The following is a 14316-nucleotide window of genomic DNA, read 5'->3' on the forward strand; positions in this document are numbered from 1 at the left end:
TATGAACACCGGAGGAAACATCAAAGAAGCGCTTCGCAGGAGGCTCCCAAGCACTGATGATGTCGCCTAGCCAGGGGACGAAACGTTTGCAACAAAAACTTCCAGCTCGGCGAACAGAACCACAACAGCACATAAATGCTAGTAGGAATTCACACAATTATAGCTGTAAGCTTAAGCAAAATAAACAAAGATGCAGAAATGGGAAATAAAAAAGAGTAATGTATCTAAAGCAGGAAGAAACCTGATGTTTCACAAATATAGCATTTCAAAATATTGGTTTCAGGGAGTGAAGGAAGTGAACAATGGAATTCTAATGAGTTAATATTAAAACCTCTTTGGCTTTGGTGGGCAAGATCTAACTCGATTTTTTTTTGCACTAATTTAAATGCAGAAAAATCTTGGAAATTCTTTTTAAGTAAGCACTCTGGCTTACCTGCTTTTCTGATATTCCTTGTGCCCAAATTGTCAAACATGACTGAGTACATGTCCAGGTTGATCTCAACTCACTTGTATTTTCAAATTTGCAGTTTATTATAATCACAAAAATGATAAACCCCATACATGCAGTGTCAAAATATTGTTGGTGGGACAAATCAATCAATCACTGCTTGGGAAGATGCAGTTTTTAAAACTTTTTTTCTCTCCTGCCACCTCCAGCTTAAGAATTATGAAGCAGTGACAGTGCTAGATTGTCTATCTCTGAATACTTTTAAAAAAATTAGTCTATTTGGGTTTACAATTCATTATTATATAGATAGTTTACAGTTGGCAAAATTAGCCACTATGGTGAGTGTACCAGTAGGGCAGGAGTTTCTGATATTGATTAGGTTTTTGAGTGAAGTGGTTTACAGATTAGATAGTTTCTATCGAGAGAAAGCAGGAAGCAGAAATAGATGGTGAGTCTCTCTGGACTAATATTGGAATCTCCAAATAGTGGCAGAACAGTATAAATGGGACCAGGACTCCTGTAAAGAATACTGGCCTAAACTTGATAACGTTATCTCAAGAAAAAACACAGATCTGCACCTAGACGTGAGGTTTCATGAATGAAAATATATTAATGAGTTGCAACTGGCATACCAAATTGTGAAATCAAGGCAATCAGGGTGCTATGACTGAACTTTTGACTGATTTGTTCTTATAAGTGTGGGGTAGTTATGAGTGAATTAATCATACTTGTGTACTTATTGTTTTCAGACAGTTGGGGATGGAAGTTGTTCTATGTTGTGGGCTGTTTATTTGTGGCTGTACAAAACTTGGAAGACTGGGAGGTAGGCAAGTAGCTATCTACATAAAATTTGCTTTCAGTAGTAGTGATATTACAATGGCATGAATCTGTGTTTATAAATGATTTGTTTGGCTACTTATGAATTATGGAATGTGATTAAGTGTTTTATACTCATTTAAAAATGTTTCAAGAAAAGCTGCACTGTAAAAGTCTAACATGGTGTTAAACTCACTTCCCAACTTTTGAGGTGTCCATCAAGCTTGTTCCCGCTTCCTCAAGTTGTGGGCTTAATGACAGCTACTGTGCTGGCAGTCAGTCCATTGGGTTCAAATGCATTGAGCTGTTCCAAATTACTGTCCAAGAATTGTTACTGGAAAATCTTAACTCCACCATCTCTTTAACCAGTTTATGGGGGTACACTGCTGTATTGCTGGCCTAGTAATCCAGAAATCTAGATTGATAGGAGTTTGAATCCTACATCGCTTTAAAAACTGAATTCGGTTGAAATACAGTTGGGATGTTGTGGGGAAAAGAAAAGTGGTTCACTAATTGTCTTCATGGAAGGAAACCTGTCCTTATCCATTCTACTCTTTATGTAATTACAGCCCCAGAACAATATAATTCTCTGGTAATTGTGTTCTAAAGCGACCTAACCAGTCTGAGTTCAGTAGTCCATCTTCTCAGTAGCTAGGGATGGAGGAGTAGTACTGACCTTGTCAGTGATCCCCAAATGCTGAGAACTATTAGAAAATTTCAGAATGTATTATGGAAGAGAAACTCTGCTGGCCAGAATCTTTCTCTAGAACAATCCTTAAATTTAAAAGCTTGGAGTGTTGTGTGGATTTAACATCATGTTAGCTGAATTAAAGAATGGCAGAGTGGCTTAGTGGGTAGCACTGCTGCCTCACAGCGCCAGGGATGCGAGTTCGATTCCATCCTCGGCTGACTGTGCAAACTCCACACAGACATTCTCCTAGTTTCTGCGTGGGTTTCCTCCCACAGTCCAAAATGTGGAAGGTTGGGTGGATTGGTCATGCTAAATTGGCCATAATGTCAGGGAATGTTCCATGGAAAATAGTGGGATTGGGTAGCGGGGTGGATCTGGATGTGATGCTCTTCAGAGGGACGGTTCGACTCGATGGGCTGATTGGCCTGCATCCACATTGTGCAGATACTATGAATTCCACAGGAGGAAGATGTTCATGTAGAGATTATTGACACATTTATAAGGCCAAACAACCTTAATGTGATTTCAAGTTTTTAAGCCTTTGTGAATCTGCCTCTTTGAGTAATGTTGGTCAACATTTGACTCCTACCAGCCCTCAACTGAGTTTCTGTCTGCCAACTTAACATTTGGCAGTAGATGGTAGATGTTGAAATCTTCTTTAAAAATGGCTAGAAACAAATAAATAAACAGGAAAAGCTTGAATACTTTTACAGTTCCTGATTATGTGTACTAATAATACATAAAAATAACCCACAAAAGCTTAATAAAGAAAACTTAAACTCTGGGCAAAGCTTTATAAACCTTGATATATGAAATGAGAATTACAGATTAGCATGTTGTGAAACACTTATTTATTGGTAGGAACGAGAACTATAAACTGAAATGTTATGTATTTTCATTCATTTAAAGGTAGTTTTTCTGTTTTTTAGGAAGTCAGATTTGACAAGAATAAAGGGAATGCAGTTCTTAAAAATTTTAATCTTTATACAAGGATATTAACCATGTGGAGTAAAAGTCCAGAACAAGGTAAAGTGCAAATTTGTATTTCCTGCTTCACAAAATCATTCAGGTTGACTTTGGGGTGCCATGGTAAGCATAATGGGAGAAAGCTTAAACCAAAGCATACTGTTTGCAATGGATAACTATTTTTAGTACCAAATAGAAATTAATTTTTAATTCCTCCTAAATTGCCACTATCACATGGTTTGGCTGAGATCAACAATCAACATTTTCAAACTCACACCATCACTCAGATTAGGATTAAGGTTAAAGCGAAGATTTGGCCTTTAATGAAAAGGCAAGCTTCCTAACATGAACCTTCGTGTGCAGAAAATTAATCTCATTCCCACCTGGATAGATGGTCACTCGATAGCATGAGAGACATGGTGCTGAACTTTGTTATTATATACTTGTCAGGATAAATTCAAGAATGGCAAGTTTCAAATGGTGACAACAATTTATGCTCCAGGAGAAAAGGGTGATGATTGATTGGCAAATTGACTTAGATTTATGGGAAAGGAACAAGGGGCTACAGGGTCACCAAGCTCCAGAGTAATTTAATAAAAAAAGGTGCAGGCTTGAAAATATTATTTTCATAGCAGAGAATAGGGACCTCTGTATGAATTCAGGTTGCCTCGAGCAAGTGTAAATGATTGACAACATTAGCTTGACTGATTATCATAAATTCATTGTTAGTGTAGCTATTAACACACTTGGGACTGTTCAACAAGTGCTGCCCAATCACAGAGCCCTACCTAACAATCAGGCAATGCCTGGGTTCCAGGTTTCATTCTGGAGATTGTTCACAAACTGATTTGTACGCATGTCAGATCACAATGCAGGACAATATAAAGGTGCAATTCAAAGTGCAGGAAATGTTTATATTGTCTGATCTTTAAAGTTACACCCCTGAATGAGATCATGTTCATAAATACAAGTGATCATAAGTTGGAGGCTCATAAATTGGGTACGCCCTGTAGCTATTTTGTTTTGGGTTTTGCCAAGCTAGCTAGTTGAGTATGGTCTGTGCACTACCTTTATAAACAACCGAGAAAACATGCCATATTCATTCAATCAATCAGTCATTGGGAAGTACAGCATATCTGCTGGCTTTGCACTGCTTCTGAACTTCAGGCATGACATCATTCAGTTTTGTGGTAGACAGTACATCTTTTATACTGATAGCATCCTCTTAGTGGAAAATATCCCTATGTATCTGTTACACAGTGACATTGCGAAATGGCTTCCTTAATCTTTTTGTTCCCATTTTTGAGGTATTTTGCCTTTCCAGTGTAACCGTTGCCACTCTATGTATTTTTCAGATCTGAAAGTGGCAGTCTTTGGTCCATTCGAGAACTTGCATTAGACACAAGGGAAGGCAATGCAGTGCTAATGTGATTGGACTAATAATCTAAAACCCGAAGCTACAATATTTTGGAGACATTGACTCAAATCCATCATCGTGTATCGTGAAATTTGAATTTGACAAAAATCTAGAATTAAAAAAAGCTGGTTTAAAGACAATGAAATACCTACTTGCTGATTGTCATACAGGCCTATCTGTTTCACTAATGTCCTGTAGAGAATTAAATTTGCTGTCCTTAATTGGTCTGGCCTACATGTGACTCCAGACTCGGAGCAAGGTGTTTGGCTTTTACCCGTCCTTTGAAATGGCCTAGCGAGCCAATAAATTCCACAACAATTAGTGATGGGCTGGCCTAGTCAATGATAAACACACCTCATGAAATAAAAAACTGAATAACGATGTGATTAGGTTGGCCACAGTCTTGCAGAACAGCTTTCACATGTTCTATTTCTCCATTACGGCTTCTACATCTTCAAGTATAGAGTTGTGCTATCATTCTTCTCTTCTTGTTAAGATGTGTTCATTGCAATGTTGATTTGATGATCTTGTGTAATACTTGTTCTGCTCATTGCATTCGAGTGACTGTGTGTTCCATTTATAGTGGTGGCACAGCTTCAGCATATTCGTGCCGTTACTGTTGACGAGGAGAGAGTCCGCTATTTGGGAAAAGGATATCTTGTGGTACTGCGGTTTGCGACTGGGTTTTCACACCCAATTACTCAAAGTGCTGTGTTAAGTAATCGAAGGTAAGTAATTAAACAATCTTGATAAGATTTGTTTTGTTTTATGTATATTAACCTGATTTATAATAACTTTCTGGAGTTGTAGAATGACTACTGTTTGTATTTTACTTAATGTTATGGAAATTAATCAACAAATTCATTTCATGGATAAATTGTTACTGCTTAATTGCATTTTTATATTTCCAACACCAGCATGTCCAATGGTACAATTGACGAACATAGTCCACTGAGGCTGATTAAATAAATCGCATGTCTTTTAAAATCTGACAAAATGAAGTTTTAGCAGATTGAGATACAACTCTTATTTGGTTTGGTTTTGTATAAAAGTAAAGTAAATCACCATGTAAGGGAGGAAAGGAGAGAAGAATATGCTAAGGGAGTTAAATTAAGAGGAGTGAAATGAACGACCATAAACCAGGGTGCAGACCAGATAGATGGTATATTGCCTGACCTATAGTGTCTATATATCTGTAGTATCAATGTTGTCAGACCTGCTCTTTCCAGCAGTTTCTGTGTTTGTTTCTGATTTCCAGCATCCACAATTCTTTTGGTTATTTTTTAAAAAACATTGCTCATTGATTTTAACTGCAAACTGTGACAAAAAATATCAGCCAACCAAGGGGCTGCAGGGAAGGTAAATTTTCCTGTTAAATACGTACATCGAGAATAGGCGAAGCGAAAGAGCAACAGGAATGGGCGCGGACACAGGGACTGGTGGATAATTGAACCGATATATTCAGGCTATGGCTAAACCTGAGACACTACACTGTCCTCTAATCAAAAACAACCCGTGTAGAGGGTTGGTAAGGTCAGTTTATTTTTTATTCAATCTCACTTGGTAATTTAGAGCAGAGGGGATGGAGGCTAGGGCAGTTGCATGCTCCTCTTGCAGGATGTGGGCAGTAAGGGTCACGACTGGTGTCCCTGCTGACTTCACCTGTGAGAAGTGCACCCAACTCCAACTCCTCACAGACCGCTTTTGGGAACTGGAGCTGGATGAACTTCAGATCATTCGGGAGGCTGAGAGTAGTTATAGGGAGGTAGTCACACTTAAGTTACAGGACAAAGGTAGGTGGGTGACCGTAAGGAGAGGGAAAGGGAATAGGCAGACAGTGCAGGGAGCTCCTGTGGCTGTTCTTGTCAGTAAGAAGTTGTTAGAGAGGGGCCCTACCAAGGGAAAGCCACAGTGGCCAGGTTTCTGGCACTGAGACTGGGTCTGTGGCTCAGAAGGGGGGGTTGGTAGGTGAGAGTGATGGGGGGAGGGAGAATAGGAGAGCGATAGTGATAGGAGGCTCAATGGTGAGAGGAGCAGACAGGAGATTCTATGTTCGCGAATGAGACTCCTGGGCAGTATGTTGCCTCCCGGGTGCCAGGGTCACGGATCGAGTCTACAGGATTCTTAAGGGGGAGGGAGAGTAACCAGAAGTCACGGTATACGTTGGTAACATAGATAAGGAAAGGATTGAGGATCTGAAATGTGAATATAGGGAGTTAGGTTGGAAGCTAAAAGGCAGGACGAGCACCAGTAGCAATCTCAGGATTGCTACTGGTGCCATGGGCTAGTGAGGCTAGGAACAGGGAGTGAGTGCAGATGAACACATGGCTGCAAGGCTGGTGTCAGAGGGAGGGCTTCAGATATGTGTATCATTGGGATACCTTCTGGGGGAAAGGACGAGTTACACCTGAACTAGAGGGGGCACCAATATCCTGGGGGGGAGGTTTGCTCGAGGTCTTTGGGAGGGTTTAAACTAGATGGCAGGGGTGTGGGAAGCGGAGCTACAGATCAGATGATGGAATAGGTAGTGAACAGCCAGATACAGTGTGATCAGAGTCTAAGGAGGGATAGACAGTTGATAGGGCAAAGGTGCAGTCAGTGTGATGGGTTGAAGTGTGTCTATTTTAACGCAAGGAGTGTCAGGAATAGGGGTGATGAACTTAGACCATGGATTAGTACTTGGAACTATGACATTGTGGCCATTATGGAGACTTGGATATCACAGCGGCAGGAATAGTTGTTGGATGTTCCAGGGTTTAGATTTTTTTTAGATTAGATTACTTACAGTGTGGAAACAGGCCCTTCGGCCCAACAAGTCCACACCAACCTCTGAAGAGCAACCCACCAGACCCATTCTCCTACATTTACCCCTTCACCTAACACACGGGCAAGTTAGCATAGCCAATTCACCTAACTTGCAAATTTTTGGACTGTGGGAGGAAACCGGAGCACCCGGAGGAAACCCAAGCAGACACTGGGAGAACGTGCAAACTCCACACAGACAGTTGCCTGAGGCGGGAATTGAATCCAGGTCTCTGGCACTGTGAGGCAGCAGTGCTAACCACTGTGCCACCATGCTGCCCACTTATTGGGGGTGGGGGAGGTAAGAGGTGGAGGAGTGGTATTGTTAATTAGTGAGTGCGTCACAGCTGCAGAAAAGGAGGTCGTCGAGCAAGGTTTGTCTACAGAGTTAGTATGGGTGGAGGTCAGAAACAGGAAGAGAGCAGTCACTATTGGGAGTTTTCTATAGACTCTCCAGTAGCAACAGAGACACTGAGGAGCCAATTGGGAGGCAGATTTTGGAAAGGTGCAGAAGTAACAGGGTTGTTGAAATGGGTGACTTTAATCTTCCTAATATTGATTGGAACCTCCTTACTTCAAATAGTTTGGATGGAACAGTTTTCGTCAGGTGTGTCCAGGAAGGATTCCTGACTCAAATGTAGATCGGCTGACTAGAGGGGAGGCCATATTGGATTTGGTGCTTGACAATGATCCAGAGCAGGTGTTAGATCTCTCAGTGGGTGAGCATTTTGATGACAGTGATCACAACTCCCTGACCTTTACTACAGTCATGGAGAGAGATAGGAGCAGATAGTATGGGGGAAGGGTGTGGAATTATAATGCTATTAGGCAGGAACTGGGATGCCTCAATTGGGAACAGATGTTCACAGGGAAATGCACAACAGAAATGTGGAGGTTGTTTAGGGAACACTTGCTGATACTGCTGGATAGGTTTGTCCCACTGAGGCAAGGAAGGGATGGTAAGTTGAAAGAACTATGGGTGACAAGTGATGTGGAACATCTGGTCAATGATGAATAAGGAAGCTTATTTAAGGTTGAGGAGGCAAGGATCATACAGGGCTTTAGACGTTACAAGGTAGCCAGGTAAGAACTGAATAATAGACTTAGGAGAGCTAGAAGGGGGCAAAGAACAAAGAACCTTACTGCATAGGAACAGGCCCTTCGGCCCTCCAAGCCTGCGTCGATCCAGATCCTCTATCGAAACCTGCAGCCTATTTTCTAAGGTTTGTATCCCTTTGTTCCCTGCCCATTCATGTATCTGTGTAGATACATCTTAAATGACATTAGCGTTCTCACCCCTAACACCTCTGCTGGCAACACATTCCAGGCACCCTCTGTGTGAAGAACTTTCCCCGTATATCTCCCCTAAACTTTTCCCCTCTTACTTTGAACTCGTGACCCCTAGTAATTGAGTTCCACACTCTGAGAAAAAGTTTCTTGCAATCCACCCTGTCTATACCTCTCATGATTTTGTAGGCCCCAGTCAGGTTCCCCCCCTCAACCGCCTTCTTTCTAATGAAAAAAATCCTAATCTATTCAACCTCTCCTTATAGCTAGCACCCTCCATACCAGGCAACATCCTGGTGAATCTCATTTGCATCCACATCCTTTTGGTAATGCAGCAACCAGAACTGTACACAGTATTCCAAATGTGGTCGAACCAAAGTCCAATACAACTGTAACATGACCTGCCAACTCTTATACTCAATACCCCATCCGATGAAGGAAAGCATACCGTATGCCTTCTTGATCACTCTACTGACCTGCATTGCCACCTTCAGGGAACAATGGACCTGAACAGCCAGATCTCTCTGTATATCAATTTTCCCCAGGACTTTACCATTTACAATATAGTTTGCTCTTGAATTGCATCACCCTGCATTTGTCGGGATTGAACTCCATCTGCCATTTCTCTGCCCAACTCTCCAATGTATCGATATTCTGCTATACTCTCTGACAGTCCCCTTCACTATCTGCTACTCCAGCAATCGTAGTGTCATCTGCAAACTTGCTAATGAGGCAACCTACATTTTCCTCCAAATCATTTATGTATATCACAAACAACAGTGGTCCCAGCACAAATCCCTGTGGGACACCATTGGTTACAGGTCTCCACTTTGAGAAGCTCCCTTCCACTACTAGTCTCTGTCTCCTGTTGCCCAACCAGTTCTCTATCCACCTAGGCAGAACACCCTGGACCCCATGCAATTTCACCTTCTTAATCAGCCGGTAGGAACTTTATCAATCACCTTACTGAAGTCCATGTATATGACATCTACATCCCTTCCCTCATCAATTAACTTTGTCACCTCTTCAAAGAATTCTATTAGGTTTGTCAGACATGATCTTCCCTGCACAAAACCATGCTGTCTATCACTGATGAGCCCATTTTCTCCTAAATGGGTATATATCCTTTGCCTTAGGGGCATTCTAGGATTTAGCAGGGAGGATTAAGGAAAACTGCGAGGCATTCTACACTTATGTGAGCAACAAGAGGATGGCCAGAGTGAGGATAGGGCCGATCTGGGATAGTGGAGGGAACTTGTGCCTGGAGTTGGAGGAACCAGGGGAGTTCCTTATTGAATACTTTGCTTCAGTATTCACTGTTGAGAGGGACATTGACGTTTCTGACATCAGCGTGAAATAGATTGATATGCTAGAACAAGTTGATGTTAAGAAGGAGGATGTCCTGAAAGCTTTGAAAAACATAAGGATAGATAAGTCCCCTGGGCCAGACGCGATATACACAAGGTTACTACAGGAAGTGAGGGAAGAGATTGCTGTATCTTTGTGTCCTCACTGTTGACTGGAGCAGTGCCAGATGATTGGAGGGTGGAGAATGTTATTCCCCGGTTCAAGAAAAGGACTAGGGATAATCCTGGGAACTACAGACCAGTCAGTCTTGTGTCAGTCATGAGCAAATTATTGGAGAGCACTCTGAGAGATAGGATTTATGATTACTTGGAAAACCATAGTTTGATTAGAGATAGTCAGCATGGCTTTGTGAGGGGCAGGTCATGCCTTACAAACCTTATTGAATTCTTTGAGGATGTGACAAAAAACTTTGAAGGTAGAGCATTGGATGTGGGTCCCCATAGTAGGTTCATTCAGAAAGTAAGGAGGCATGGGATACAGGGAAACCTGTCTGTCTGGATACAGAATTGTCAGACCCATAGAAGACAGAGGGTGGTAGTTGATGTAAAGTATTCAGCCTGTACCTCAGTGACCAGTAGGGTTCCACAGGAATCGGTTCTGGGACCTGTGCTCTTTGAGATTTTTATAAATGACTTGGATGAGGAAGTGGAAGGATTGGGCTAATAAGTGGCAGATGGAGTTCAACCTGGAAAAGTGTGAAGTGATTCACTTTGGAAGGTTGAATTTGAATGCCGAATATAGGATTAAAGGCAGGATTCTTGACAGTGTGGAGGAACAGAGGGATCTTGGGGTCCATGCCTATAGATCGCTCAAAGTTGCCACCCAAGTTGATTGGGTTGTCAAGAAGGCATATGGTATGTTGGCTTTCATTAGCAGGAGATTGAGTTTAAGAGTCATGGGTTTATGCTGCAGCTCTATAGAGGCCTGGTTAGACCACCCTTGGAATATTATGTTCAGTTCTGGTCGCCTCATTATAGGAAGAATGTGGAAGCTCCAGACAGGGTGCAGAGGAAATTTATCAGGATGCTGCCTGGACTGAAGGGCATACCTTCTGAAGGAAGGTTGAGGGAGCTCAGCCTTTTCTCATTGGAGTGCAGAAAGGTGAGAGACGACTTAATAGAGGTGTACAAGACGATGAGAGGAATCGATAGAATGAATAGTCAGAGACTTTTTCCAAGGACAGAAATGGTTATCACAATGAGGCATAACTTTAAGGTTTAGGGGAGATGTCAGAGGTAGGTTCTTTACTCAGAGTGGTAGGTGTGCGGAATGCACTCTCAGCGGTTGTAGTAGAGTCAGATGCATTAGGGACATTTAAGTGACACTTGGTAGGCACATAGATGATTGTAAAATGAAGGGTATGTAGGTTAGTTTAATCTTAGAGTAGGATAAAGGTTGGCACAACATCAACAGCCAAAGAGCCTGTATTGTTCTATGTTCTGCGGATAATGGAAATAGGAACAAAATACTGCAGATGCTGGAGATCTGAAATGATTGCAGAAAGTGCTCGGTTGACTTGGTAGCATATGTGGAGAGAGAAATAATGTCAGACATGCTGAGCTTTACTAATATTCTCTGTTTTTATTGACCATGTAATCATGCCACCAAGGTACTGTTTCTCAACCTCACTCTCAGGTTAAACCACCACCAGTCATGTCTGTAATGAGACCATGGCCTATGATCCTCCGAACTATGGTGACTTTACTTTCATAGAATGTTCAATGAGCTAACAAGTGTAAAATCTGATGTTTATACTACATTGGCTGGGGGTGGGAATCGAATAACATTTTGTTTATATGTCCAGGTTTTCCCCATTAAACACCATTTGTGTTTTGACACTGGTTACTCAATAAAATATTGAAGTCACCAGTGCAGAAATATATCTGTTTATGTCTTTCAATGAGCATCATTTCAGAACTGATGAATGGGATGGGCAAGCACTGGGGTCCAGGCTGATACTTTCACAGTAATGCATTACTGTGAAAGTATCAGCCTGGACCCCAGTGCTTGCCCATCCCATTCATCAGAGGAAATAGGAAAGAAAACTTCAGTTGTCCTTATGCATCTTTTATCTGAACACAGAGTTTGAGAAATCTGGCAACAAACCACACATTCTTCCCCTTCAGCAAAACATAAAACTAAGAGGCAAAGATGACGCACATAATTGATTTTACAAGAGTAAAATGAACAGAGTGGTCTGGTAAAAGAAGAAAAGTAAGCATTTTAGCTTATACGGTATTTTGAAGCATTCCCATTCAATGAATTATTTTGAAGAATAAAGATTTTGCCATCTTGCGAAATTTCAGTTCACATTTGAGGGATGTCCGTTAATGACTCCATCTACAACATGTCTCATTTGCAGTTGATGTTACGTACTGATTTGACTTTGAGATTATGCAGGTGTGGGAGAAAGGATGAAAATGGGCTGTGTCGTTCCAAATATATTGTTTGACATGGTGTGTGCAATTCTAACTTGCCTCACTTTTCCTTTCCTTTCACAGTGACGTTGATGCTGTAGCACAACTTATAACTAACTTCCTAAACCTTAACAAACCATCCTTTGAAGATAAACTGAGATTGTCTCCAGACAGTAGTGATGGCACTGGCAGTGACAATGAAAAAAACTAAAGATTATCATCAGGATATTAAGCACAGCGCCAAAAGTAAACAAGGGCTTTTAAAAATGAGTGAACATTTGAAGAACATTGAAGAGTCGGCCTTAAACAAACTCGTTGTGAAACAGCACAGGCATCAGTGTCCAACTCTTAATACAGTCTGCATGGCCAATTTCTTTCCTGGTGAAATAAAGTATAATTTTGCACATTTTGGTGTTGCTAACATAATCCACTTGCTTTGGCGGAATGCTACTTTGATCAAATGCACAAAACAAACAAGCTTTAAAAGACAATAGCTAGTTACGTCGGAAATATTGAATGGACAACCTTCCATTTCATTTGTGTCTGTCCTTAAAACTGTGTTCTGTTTATAATCCTTTTCAATTCATTTTGGGTTTTCTTCTAAAGCAGAATTTATTCAACTGATTTTACATAAAGTGAAAGAATGCAATGAAAAAAGTGCAGATGTTTTATATATTTCAGTAAAGCCAAAACATAGACATGGTGTTGTTAGTGTTCAAATGGTGAGATCTTTTGTAGTGTTTCAAAAAGTGTGTTTTGTACACAATTGTCTTATGAGGTTACTATCTTTAACAGAGATGGACAGATTAGTAAAAGCATGTTTCAATGCTGAACATCCTGTGCAGCTGTAATTTAATTTTGTCAGGGATAGAGGTGTGATACTGGCAGATTATTCAAGGTTTCGGGTATTGGCCTGCTGAAAAGATCAGAGGCTGACAATTTTACACTGAGCACCTCATCACCAAGGCCCGTGCATCATCTAAAACGCACAATTCAGGAATATGATGGAACACTCTCTTAAACAGTGCAGTTCCACCAATGCTTGAGGAGCTTGACAACATCCAGACAAAGCTGTTTTGTTAATTGGTACCCCGTCAATAACATCAAACATTGATTCCCTCCACCATTCCACTAGCAGTAATGTGTATCATCAACAGGGTCACAGCAGCAACTTGTCAGGCCGTCTTCAGCAGCACCTTCCAAACCCATGATCTCTATGACCCAGAAGGACAAAGCCAGCAAATGCATAAGTAGACCACCGCTAACAAATTCCCTTCGAAGCCCCATACCATCCTGACTTGGATTTATGTAGTTGTTTCTTCACAGGTGCTGAGTCAATATCTTGGAACTCCCTTAGTGTAAGTGTACCTTCACCACGGGGACTGCAGCAAATGAGGAAGGTAGCTGATCATTACTTTCAAAGGCAACTAGGGACAGGCAATAAATGATAACTTTGTTAGTGATGCCATGTGTCATGAGGAAACGAAATTAAACGTACTGTAAGTTACATCTCTCTGAGAAGGGGATGGAGACAGTGAAATCTTGGTTTGATAAATCTTTTGAGTGTCAAAAATGGCCTAATCTATCCCTTTGGCAGAGATATGAGTTATGATCTTAAATAGGTACATTGGGTTTCACATTGTATGCACATGCTGGTTCTATTCATGTTGGGAGAGGTGTAAATTAATCATGTATGAATTTGTGTCACTATTTTCAGGTCATTGAAAACCTGGAGTGTACAAAATTGAGGAATGGAGCCAGCTGCTCTGAAACTCAATGAGTTTGCATGCTGGTAGGACAGTTGTATGTTAGTATTCTGGCTTATTGGGAGATGGAGGAGTCTGAAAGGCCCAGTTGACTCTGGGACTTGACTCACCTCCTGACATTTCAATCAAATGTGATTGAATCAATTGAATTGAAAAAGCTACAATAATAAGGAACCATTTCATACTATTTGCCAATGCGTGTAAATGATCCTGGCATGGAAAAGAAATGGCTGAAAGCCATTTGCATTATAAAGTACTGGGCTATGTTCACTGTCATTCTGATTAATCAATGTGTATATCTGTTACTTTTTATTAAAGCTATCTCAGTAAGGATCCTA

The 14316-nt window shown here is 41.1% G+C and overlaps 1 protein-coding gene across 4 annotated transcripts in view; it reads left to right on the top strand.

Annotated features, from left to right (window-relative positions):
* Positions 1-14316, top strand: part of LOC122562088 (cytochrome b-245 chaperone 1) — a 30015-nt gene extending 15699 nt beyond the window's left edge. For all 4 annotated transcript variants that reach the window (XM_043714598.1, XM_043714597.1, XM_043714599.1 and 1 more), the window contains 4 exons: positions 1198-1271; positions 2885-2981; positions 4922-5066; positions 12297-14316. In XM_043714598.1, coding sequence (XP_043570533.1) covers positions 1198-1271; positions 2885-2981; positions 4922-5066; positions 12297-12423 — 443 coding nt within the window. In that variant the 3' untranslated portion in view covers positions 12424-14316. The remainder of the gene's footprint in view (positions 1-1197; positions 1272-2884; positions 2982-4921; positions 5067-12296) is intronic.

This window comes from Chiloscyllium plagiosum, chromosome 24 (assembly GCF_004010195.1).
Source record: "Chiloscyllium plagiosum isolate BGI_BamShark_2017 chromosome 24, ASM401019v2, whole genome shotgun sequence".
NCBI lineage: Eukaryota > Metazoa > Chordata > Chondrichthyes > Orectolobiformes > Hemiscylliidae > Chiloscyllium > Chiloscyllium plagiosum.